The sequence below is a fragment of the Entamoeba dispar genome, genomic scaffold (genome assembly GCF_000209125.1).
Source record: "Entamoeba dispar SAW760 scf_1105229460645 genomic scaffold, whole genome shotgun sequence".
NCBI classification, from domain to species: Eukaryota; Evosea; order Mastigamoebida; family Endamoebidae; genus Entamoeba; species Entamoeba dispar.
The window spans coordinates 1,107-12,170 of record NW_001854296.1 but is presented as its reverse complement, the minus strand read 5'-3'; the positions used below and the strand labels follow the sequence as shown (position 1 = coordinate 12,170).

General features: G+C 26.6%; 5 protein-coding genes across 5 annotated transcripts, besides 9 other annotated features; 2 read left to right on the top strand and 3 right to left on the bottom strand.

Moving 5' to 3' along the window:
* Positions 1-10: 10 nt before the first annotated feature.
* Positions 11-1,327, bottom strand: EDI_225810 (nhl repeat-containing protein, putative; the record flags this gene model as incomplete). The annotated part of the gene is made up of 1 exon (XM_001737478.1): positions 11-1,327. One exon carries the CDS (start codon positions 1,325-1,327, stop codon positions 11-13), a length of 1,317 nt encoding a protein of 438 aa, XP_001737530.1.
* Positions 1,328-1,690: 363 nt separating this feature from the next.
* Positions 1,691-1,734: a sequence feature (AT_rich).
* Positions 1,735-1,875: 141 nt separating this feature from the next.
* EDI_225800 (oxysterol binding protein 5, putative) lies at positions 1,876-3,108 on the bottom strand (the record flags this gene model as incomplete). The annotated part of the gene is made up of 1 exon (XM_001737477.1): positions 1,876-3,108. The coding sequence occupies one exon, from the start codon at positions 3,106-3,108 to the stop codon at positions 1,876-1,878; it is 1,233 nt and encodes a 410-aa protein (XP_001737529.1).
* A 309-nt stretch (positions 3,109-3,417) lies between these two features.
* On the top strand, positions 3,418-6,234 carry EDI_225790 (uncharacterized protein; the record flags this gene model as incomplete). Its single annotated transcript, XM_001737476.1, has 1 exon — positions 3,418-6,234. One exon carries the CDS (start codon positions 3,418-3,420, stop codon positions 6,232-6,234), a length of 2,817 nt encoding a protein of 938 aa, XP_001737528.1.
* Positions 4,653-4,680: a sequence feature (AT_rich).
* A 531-nt stretch (positions 6,235-6,765) lies between the features above and the next one.
* Positions 6,766-8,487, bottom strand: EDI_225780 (synaptonemal complex protein, putative; the record flags this gene model as incomplete). The annotated part of the gene is made up of 1 exon (XM_001737475.1): positions 6,766-8,487. One exon carries the CDS (start codon positions 8,485-8,487, stop codon positions 6,766-6,768), a length of 1,722 nt encoding a protein of 573 aa, XP_001737527.1.
* Positions 6,817-6,897: a microsatellite.
* Positions 7,116-7,277: a microsatellite.
* Positions 7,714-7,901: a microsatellite.
* Positions 7,773-7,950: a microsatellite.
* An 884-nt stretch (positions 8,488-9,371) lies between the features above and the next one.
* Positions 9,372-9,403: a sequence feature (AT_rich).
* A 91-nt stretch (positions 9,404-9,494) lies between these two features.
* Positions 9,495-9,532: a sequence feature (AT_rich).
* A 222-nt stretch (positions 9,533-9,754) lies between these two features.
* Positions 9,755-9,841: a sequence feature (AT_rich).
* A 610-nt stretch (positions 9,842-10,451) lies between these two features.
* On the top strand, positions 10,452-10,913 carry EDI_225770 (myosin regulatory light chain, putative; the record flags this gene model as incomplete). The annotated part of the gene is made up of 1 exon (XM_001737474.1): positions 10,452-10,913. The coding sequence occupies one exon, from the start codon at positions 10,452-10,454 to the stop codon at positions 10,911-10,913; it is 462 nt and encodes a 153-aa protein (XP_001737526.1).
* Positions 10,914-11,064: the final 151 nt, after the last annotated feature.

The following is an 11,064-nucleotide window of genomic DNA, read 5'->3' as shown; positions in this document are numbered from 1 at the left end:
TACACAAAGATTAGAGTTTCATCTGATATCGGTCCCAAGCCATCACTGAATTTAAATAAGGTTCATTTGTTGTTGTAGAAAAAGTAATTTTATTACAGTTGGCACTGATTCCTAATGGTGCACCAACTAGCCCTAATTCACTCATTTCAATAGAACCAATAAAAGTTGTTTTTTGAAAACAAACGATTCTATTATTTCCACTGTCACTAACAAATAACCTCCCATGCTCATCAATACAGCCAAAAGTTGGTCTATTAACAAGCCCTTTTGCTCCGCCATATCTAGAAATAATAGAAGTTACCTTTTTTTGTTTTGGGTCAATTGTAAAAATAGAACTTCCCCAATTATCTATTACAATTAGTTCATTTTCATCAAATAGAATGCAATGAGGATAAAATGGTTTTCTTTGATTAACTATACTTAACGTAGATAAGTATGTTCCATCAAGTGTGAATATTTGTATTCTGCTATTCATAGCATCAGCAACATAAACTCTATCTGAAGAATCAATTGCAACACACATTGGCTCATTAAATTTACCTGGTTCATTTCCGTATCCACCAAATGTTTTACCTCTACCTTCTATCATATTAAAAACATGTACACAATGAAGTTGTTTATCAGTGATATAAATTATTGAACTATTCTTGTATTCTACAATACTTGTTGGATATTCTACTTTAACAGAAAAATCTTCAGATTCTTTTCCATCTTTCCTTAGCCTAATCAATTTAATTGAATGATTGTTGATATCTCCAGTGATATAACTATCATTATGATATCTTGTAACACATGAAAATGCTGGTGAAAAATGATTGTTATGAGTCATAGGAATGAATTCTCGTATAAAATCTTTATCAGATATTAAATTAGTAAATGTTTCAACATCAGGTAAATCGTTGTTAGTTAATAAAACATTATTAGTTGATAAAATACCACCACCTTTAGTAAAATTAAGTATTGAAACTGTAGGTTGTTGAATTCCAACATAAAACGAATCACGATTCCTAAATGAATACATATAAATGGCCATTGTATTTAATTCATGATAGATTTCATTTATTAATTTATTAACTTTATTTATCATTTCTTTTACATGTTGTAATGATTTATTGCATTTAAGATTCATTGATTGGTAATACTGGTTTTGGTTAAACTCATCAACTAAACCTAATTTATTAATTTGTTTAAGCATTTCTTTCAATTGTGCATGAAAGAAATCTAACTCCTCTCTTTTCTTTTTAAATTTTTCCAATTGAAGTTTAAGTTCTACTTTACGTGCTCCATATAATTTATTAATAGAGAGGACAATTAACTGTTCTTCCATTTGTTTTTTTTAGTTTATTTGATTATTTTTGAATTGAAAGTCATTATTGTTATATATAACAGTAATAAGTTTAATATGAACTATAAAAGAATTTAAGTGACTTAATTAAACTACTAAAATAACATTATCTTTTTTTTTATTCTTTCTCAACACTTCCTATAGAATAATTTCTTACTTTAATTAAAAAAAAAAAGAATTGTTTGTGCAGAGAAGTTTAATAGAATTTTATCTGTTTTTTCATTTTAATTATCAAATAAGTTTAATGCTTAGATTTTAAATTTGCTAATTTCTTTTTTCCTAAAGAAATATAACGAGTACGTAAGAATAAAATAGCATTATAATGGAAATAAAACTTTCCATATGAAAAAATTATTAAAATTAATAAAAAATATAATTTAAAAATAAAACTTCTGTTAAATTTGATTAAAACAATCAATTAAGAGAAGATTTAATTTATTAATTTACTCCAACAATATCTTAAACCTTATTTTTTATTTAATTGTGATAAAGTTATTGAATTTAATTGACAGAAAAAAGGAAAGAATTAATTAAAGCTGCTTTCTTCTTGACATAATCATTCCAGCCATTTCATATGCTTCTTCTTCTCCTTTTTGGAATGGTGCTTCATTATAGAACAAATATTTATATGTAGTATCATTCACTTTTTCAAAGAACTTTGGAACGTAAATCTTTCCTTGTTTTTGGTCTTGAATTCTTTCTTGTCTTTGCCATTCTTCTACTTCATATTTTTTGTCAGCTGCATCTTGCCCATCACCTTTAATAACTGCCTTAGTAAGGTCTTGCCAGACATACTGAGATTCTTTTCCCCACAAATTTTCGAATGGAACTTCATATCTAATTGGTGATTCTGGTGGATTCTTAGCATCAAAGAAAGTATCCTTATTATTAAGTGTGATTTTCTCGAAATATTGACCCTGAATAGTATCGACTTGTTTTGATCCATTCATAATTTTACCTTCAACTTTGTATAAATTAGCTGACGAAAACATTGAAGTTGTTTTAAAATCGAGTGATGCCCAATATGGATTTTTGTTACATTTAATTTCTACAACTCCCCCCATTTCCATAATAAATGGTCCTACAAAAAATCCTGATGCTTTAGTTGGTGGGAATGCCCATGTATATTCCTCATCATATTTTAATAACTTAATTTTTTGAACTCCATTTAAATAAGCCCAAGCAGAAACTCCATAGAAACTTACTGAAAAAGTAATAGTTCCAGAACCAATCCATCCATCTTCTCTATTAGAAACATAAAAAGCAGAAATTGGAGGATGATGAGAGACTTGTTCAGCGATATAATGTGTTTTTGATTTTGATTTTGGATCTTCCCACATACATCGGAAAACTTCTCCAAGAATTGGATTATATGGTTTTCGTACTACCTTCATAGCATGTGCAAATCCAGAAAGGTACCATTGTGCTACTAATTTAGTTCTTTTATAAGGATCATCTTCATTTGCAGCAAGACTAAGATAATTCCAATGTTCAAAATAATCAGTGAAATTTTGTAAGAATGAACGTGCTTGAGTAATACAAACTGGGAAAGGTATTCTTGTTAAATCAACACCTGGAGAAAGTCCTTTAGCAAATTCCCAAATAATATTATTATTCCATAAATCTTTAGCAACAGGTTCAGCTTCAACTTTCTTATATGGAGTTGGCTCATATTGTTGAGATATTTCATTAATTTCTCCATATTTAGAGAACTTTTTCATAATTCTTTCTGTTTCTGGGTTTGATGAAGTAGTAGTAGACATCTTGTCTTTTGAAGATCTCTTTTTTTACTTTTGTGCTGAGATATCTCCTGATTTTGTTTTTTCTCTTTTTTTTTACGTTTTTCTTAAATTCATCACCATTTGAACTTTCTTAGTGGAATTATTCGGGAGTTTTTATTAATTTTTGATTCCAAGTTGTTTGTTCTTGTTACTTTATTCCTTTGAGAAATCTAATTATATTACTAATTACTTTTTTGATATTCTTGATAAAAAACAAAAGATAAAAATAATAGAATTGTGTTATTGATATAAGAAACTTAAAAATTAGTGAACTTAAAAAGAAGAAAACAGATGCAAAGTGTTGATTTGTTTCCAAAGACATTAAGTGAGTGGAATGAAGAACTAATTTCATTTAACGAAGAACATCACCTTGTTGATTGGAATTCTACAGAAACAACTATTAAATTTTTTCAAAGTATATGGGGAGAAAATAATGAAATTCTTGCCATCACAACATTGAGATACTTTAATGAATTTATACTTAGTCGAATTTTAGAGAATGAAAATATTACATTAATAACAAAAATATTTGATATTCTTAACAAGTATCGTCTTGAATTATTAAGTGGTAAAGTTCCAATTTATTGTAGTGGTGGAATAACTGGAATTAATGGTATTCCTCAAGGAGGGTTAACACTATTACAATTAGTTACTCAAGCACAAACATTAATAGTATGTACATACGGAAATAAAATTCCCAACCTTTTTAAATTTGCAGGAGATATGCTTGGATTAACTCAATTTAATGAATTGTCATTATTATCTCTTGCTGTTTCAACTCTTATTGAACTTGAAATGACATTTCCTACTTTATTAAAAGGAGCAATTGATTATATTGAAAAATTAACACGATCAAGTGGACCAGATAGTCCATGTTTAATATTATATTCAACAATTTTATCAAATTGTTTAATTGTAGAACAAAATGGAAAATCAGCTAATGAATATCCAGTTTATTCTCCAATAATTTCATTTAATCAAAAAATAACTCCTACATCATTTGCTTCACAATCAGATAATAATCCAAGTCAAATCAAATTATATACAGCTCCTCAACTTATTGACCCTGTTCCACAATTATTTGATGTTCTTCCTGATCAACTTACTGAAACTTCTACTTTCTTAAAACAACATTTATCAGTTGTTGTTGATACATATCAGAATTGTAGGTATTGGGATGTTCTTCATTTGTCTACTTTCTTTCCTATTATTTTTAGATGTTCTGCTTTATCACCAGATTCATTATATATTCCACAATTTAGTTATTTAACAAATTGTTATGACCCTTCCCAATTACTTGGATTGTTAAATGTGATAAATACTTTTAATGACCAAAGAAGATATGATCGTTTAAGATATTCAATTGTTATGAGATTATTGGATATTTGTAGTAATTTCAGTATAAAAGAAAGTACTCGATTATCTGCTATTTCATTATTAATTAATTTAGGTAATAATGACAGTATGATTGGTGGTATATTATCTCCATTTGCTAAACAATTTTTTATTCCAACAATTAAAGATAGTAATTATATGTTAATTATTAAAATATATGGATTATTAAAATGTACTAACTTCACCCCAAATAATATTATTGAAATGTTACCTTATGCAATGAAAAATATTACGACTATACCATCTCATTATTTATATTGTGGAATGTTAATTTATCTTTTACAATTTAATAAAGAAGCATATTTTTCTTTAGTACTTGATAAGTTACAAATGATTGTCAATTCTAAAATGTTTTTCACATTCAATTCATTGTCTTTATACACTTGTGTTTTTAAAGTTATTAAAGCATTAATTTTAACTATTGATTCAAAATTAGCAAGTAATATAAATAGAATCATTACAATTTTACTTGTGTTAAAAGACAACAGTAAAGATTCATTATTAAGAGATTGGTCATTATTTTATTTAAGGTGTATACACCACATGTCTGTTCAAAAGATGCAAAAATTACTTACTCATGGAAATTATCCTTTAATTGGAACTGATTCAAAAATGACTTTAAAAACCAATGATTTCCTTGACCTTGTTGGATCAAAGAATATTAATGAAGTAGGTAAAGATGGTAGAATTGTTATTAGTATTGGTAAATTACAAAAATTATTGTCAGAAGATATTGAATCATCTACTGAAAAAGATAGTTTTATTCATTGTCTAAATAGTACTGATGATGCAATGAGAATTAGTTTAAAAGATTTTGAAGGAATGATAGATGGTGTTGCAGGAAGAGGAGGTGTTGTAAGGATTGATATACGAAAGATGAAAGGAGTCATTAACAAGGATGAAGAAGAAGTTGAAAGAAAAGAAAAAGAAGAACGAAGTGAAGGTGTTGTTATATTAAAAAGAAATGAAACAAATCAAATGAGTCAAATTAATATTACTGGAAATCTTTCTACTGATTCAGACAATTATATTGAAATGTTAAATAAAACTGAAAGTAGTTTAGTTATTCCAATGCAACTTAATGTCCAGTCATCACAATCTATTGATGATGAATTTTATGTTGTACCTTTTACATTTACTATTCAAAACAATTATAAAACTATTAAAACAAACACTATTAAATATATTCATCCACTATTGCAAAGAAATGGTGGTGAAGATATTAACAAAGTAATGCTTGAACTACCATTAAATACCCCACACCCATGTTCAATGAGTGTTGAACCATACGTTATTGTTACTGATTCACATGCAGATTTATGTAGATTAAATATCGTTACTGAAGGACTTAAATTAAACTTTGACGATTTTATTTGTATTTCACCACAACTAGAAATTATGAAAACACAAAATACTGCAAATGGATTATATGAAATGTTATGGAATAAATTAGCTTATAAATCAAATATTCCTCTTGACATTTCCTATGATGAAATAAAGAATAAAATCGATAATTGTTATATGAAGGGTGGCATTATTAAATCAGAAGAAAAAGAAGTTCGAATGCTATTTATTCTTGCTCCTCATTCTCATTTATTATTTAAAATTATTCCAACTCAAATAAAATCAATAACTCTTATTGAAGTTGTTACTGATTATTTAGAAGCGTTAGATTACGTTAATGCTGATTTTTGTATGACTCACTTCTGTTGAAATGGACTAACACAAAATAATTCATTCCCTTTTCTTTAAGTAATTTGTAATTTTTCTTAAGTCTTATCATTTTAACCAAAAATTCCTGATAAACTAATGTGTTATTCCATTATTTATTACCATTTGTCATGAATAAACAACAACTAAGATAAATACTTATTTACAAAAATTGTGACAAGACCCTCATCATTAGTAGTTTATGAAATAATTGTTTAACACTAAAGTTTACCCTTTGTTTAAACATTAAACTGATATCCCTTAAAGGTATTAATAAAATAAAAACACTTATTACTAATCTAAGTTAAGTATGACATTAATAGGTAATAATCAATCCTTAGAATGTGTTATAACTTATAGGTTAGTTAAAAGAAACCTAAAAAGAATTTGATTAATTATTATTGTAGCAATAGTTAAGTCAGATATCTATGTTAATAAAACTCAATTAATAACTGTTCTGATAATGATTAATTTTATTAAAAAAAGAGATGAAACAATTTTCAATTATATAACTCAGTTTACTCCTTTTCTTCTTTATAGAGTGGTTTTTTGTCCTTTCTTTTTTTTTTCTTGAGAACCAGTTGTTTCTTCTTTGTCTTCGCTTCTATTCTCATCGTTTAGTGTCTCTTTTTCTTGTTCTTCATTGGTTTTCTCTTCTTTTTCTTCAACCTTCTTTAATTTAAGTGCTTGCCTCTTAGCTGTTAACCGTTGAACCTTTTCAGCATTTTCAATACGAATTTCAGGACGAACTGTACATCGAGGCAATGAATAGGCGTAGTCATCATCAATAAAATTGTCGGCTAAATCATAACCATATCCTCTTGTTGATTTCTTTTGAACAAAAAGCTTTTGTTGTAACTTACCAATGACCGAAGTGTATGGATTTTCTCTTCGTCCTTTTCTTTCCTCAGCTTTTTTTCTTGTTTCTTCAAAATCTTCTTCTTCACCTATGATGTCTTCTTTATTAGTATCAATAGTTTCTGAATCCTCTTCCTCTTCTTCTTCATTTTCAACACCTTTTACATCTACTTCATCATTTTCTTCCTTAAACTTGGCTGCCCATCCTTCTCCGTACATACTAATATTTTGTTGTTCTAACCATTTCTTAAATTCTTTGTCAACATGAATTTGTTTATCTTTTCCTATTTCTATATCAATAGAAAACATTCTAGAGTCAAGCCCTTGTGCAATGTCTAAGTCTTGAATTTCTTCTTCCATAGGCTCTACTAGCTTAATCTCTTTTGGGACGTTCTCTTCCTCTTTGATATTTTCTTCTTCAATTTGTTGTATTTCTTTTGGATCTACAATTTGTGGATTAATTCGTTTTTTCTTTAGAGATTCATTTTCTGTTGTTTCTTTAATTCGTTTTGCTGTTTCATTTACTTCTAATTGTTTAATCTCTTCTTTTAACAATTCTTTCGTTTTTTCTATATTTTCTTGACCTATTTTTTCAACAATTCCTTTATCATCAACACTGTGTAATTCTGTTTTTATTTCATTTATTTTTTTTTCTTCTTGTTTACTTACACAAAGTTCATCCATTTTTTGAATTTCTTTTTTATCTTCTTTCTTTACTACCTTCTTAGGTTTTTTCTTTTCTTTATTTGTTTTCGTTTCAGTATTATCTTTCATTTCATTTTGCTCTTTCTCTTCTTCCTTTCCTTCTTTTTGAATGGTTTTTGCTTTTACAATTCTTTTTTTAGCTATTTTCTTTGTCTTGGTTATGTCTTCTGTACTACGTTCGTTTTGTTCTTCATTTATTATGTGGTTATTGTCCTGTTCTTTACATTCTTGATTATCCTTCTTTGTTACTTTCTTTTTTCTTTTTGTTATTTTTTTTATCAATTTTTTAGTTACATCAGTTTCTTTTTGTTCAGGATTTGTTTCATTTTCCTCGTTATGTTCATAACTAAACTCTTCTTCTTTTATAGCTTCTACTACCTCGTTTTTTGGTTTATTTTCTCCTTCATTTGTTTGTGTAATTTTTTGTTCACTTTCAATTTTTTGAACAGAAGGACGTTGTTCAATTTTAATCTCTTTTATTGGACTTGATGCTGATTGGAATGTGTCTAAAGAAGGAAGGATGGGTTTTAGTTCAGATTGAGAATCATTTAGGTCTCTATTTATTTTTACATGTAAATTAGAGATACCATAATCTGTTATAGTTTGTGGTGTAAGGTTTATGCTAACAACTTGAGTGCTATTTACAGGGTTTTGTATTCCAGTTACCCCTACAAGATATGGAGGCGTTTGCATTGTTTGCCTTTCTGAAGAACTTTTTTCTCTTTTTGAAAAAGACAAAAACAGAAGAAATAATGACAAAAGAAATCATTAAATCATTTGTCTTATTTCATTAACTATTTCACTGTGTCAATTAGTCTTTTTTATTGAAACTTTGAATGGGTAATGAATGATAAACTTCTTTATTTTTTCTTATTTCAGATAAGGATTTGAAGATTAACAGTAACCTCTTTTTTGATTAGTTTCATAAACACTTCTCTTTAACAACTAAGGTTTTGTTTCTTGTAAAGTTAAATAGGTTTATGACATAGTCTATTAGTCGTACTACAACTTCAATTATACTTACTTTTGAATTGGTTGCTATCTTTTAGTTGTTTTAAAGATCAAAAGAGTCACTTATATCTATTTCAAATGCATAATTAATTGAAAAGCCCCAAAAATTCTTTTTATCTCTTAACTTTAATATGATAAACATTAAGGAAAGAATTATTAAATTGTTGTTTTCCGTTATGACAAATCTCTAAATTAGTTTAATCTATTGCATTAATCCACTCTTCGTAATCTTTTAAACTTAATGCCATTAAGCTTTCATTACTCTTTTTTCTACTTACCATAAACACTAATTATTATTCAACCAACATACCCCTTATTAATTTTTACGTCTTAACGCTTTTAAAACCAAGATAATACCAATGATTTAATTTAGATCAATCCAAGTATTTGTATCGAACCTTACTAATAAAAAAAGTTAGTGTACTTCTGCATCTTGAGTTAAGACATTCAAATTTTCTATACAATGAAATATGTTTTATTTCATAGATAAATAAAGACAATCATTTATTATCAAGTCAAAAAGTTTAATTACACTATAAAAACTATCCTAATTAGTTATTTCCATCAATTAATGTTTATTAATAATAATTATAATAAACAAGATATGGAGTAATTAATTCAAGCATCAATAAAATCAAAATTTGTAACTCACAAGATTTTAATTAATAACGTTCACTGTCTGAATAAACTATATATTTTAAATACATTTTACATTTATTTAAAATAACTACTGCATTGAATATAGTTATATTTTACCGATATAATTTTGAAGAGTATAGAATTAATTTAATCAATAATTCTCTTACTGTTAAAACAAAAACCAAAAGTTACAAAATAACTAACCAAATCATTGACTCAGTCATAGTTTGTTTCTTTTATTATTTTTAGTTTATTCATTAAGCAATAATGTTGTCGTGATAAAGCATATTCTTTTTATCCTATAAACAAGAAATATATTAAAATTAATAAAAAGAAATTCAAAAATTGAAAAACAATAAAATTATTGTTATTAAATTATATGAGAATTTATTTAATTCAAGTTGATAACCTTGAAAATTCTGTTATTCTATAGTGTCTGATAACTGAAATATACAAGAAAAAATATTATTTATATCATGCACTTCTTATTAATATTTCTAAAGTATTTGTAATGACATTCTATCTATTAAAGAGCAGATTTAATTTCTTCTTTACTCCATCAAATAATAAGAACAGCCCCTGGTCATAAATCCAACTCACCCCTTTTTCTTTTTATGGTTTTACTTTCACAAAAAAGAAGATATGTAAATTAGTTGATTATCCAATACAAGGAAAGTAGTAAAAAATCTCAACTATTAATATGGTTTTTCTGTTATTATTGAAAAGTAATTAAAAACAATTTTTATCTCTTCAAGATAAAAAATGAATATAAAGAAAACAAAAAAAATTTAAGGAGAGAAGAAAGAATGAAAAACTCAAAATAAAAAATCAAGAACTTAAAAACGTTGAGAATATCTAATCATATAATAAATAGTAAAATGAATAGTAAAGATTAGTAGTAAATTAATAAATAAGTATGGAGTAAGAATAAACTAAAGATAGACAAAAGCAAGAATAAAAGAAAGTACTAATATAAAAACTTAAAAAAAGAACTCTAAAATTTAGAGATGTCAAGAAGAAGAGACGAAGAAGTTGATCAAGAACTTGTTGGTGAATTAAAGGATGCTTTTGATATGTTTGATTCCTCAAAAAAAGGATATTTAGATAAAGATGATGTTAAAAAATTATTCAAAACTAATGGTATTCGTGTAACAGATGAAGACCTTGATGCTGCTTTCAAAGAAGCCGATGCTGATGGAGATAAGAAAATTGAATGTATGGAATTTATCAATATGATGACTGGAAAAATGAAAACAGCTTCAACTGAACAAAAATTAACAGAAGCTTTTAAGGTTTTTGATCCAGAAGAAAAAGGTGTCATTGATTCAAAAGAATTAACTGAAGCCTTATTAAACATTGGTGAAAGATGTACCACTTCAGAAGTTGGTGAATTGAAAACTGTTGCTGAAAATCAAGAAGGCCAAATCAGATATGAATTGTTCATCCAAGCTGTCTTTGCTAAGAAGTAAAATTAATTCTACTTTTCATTTTGGTTTATCGAACATTTTTTATATATTTCTTTCATTTCATATAACAAGCAAAAAACAAATAACAATAAAATAACTTTATTATAAAACTTTTGCTTTTAATTCAATACATATTTTCCATTTATTCTTTATC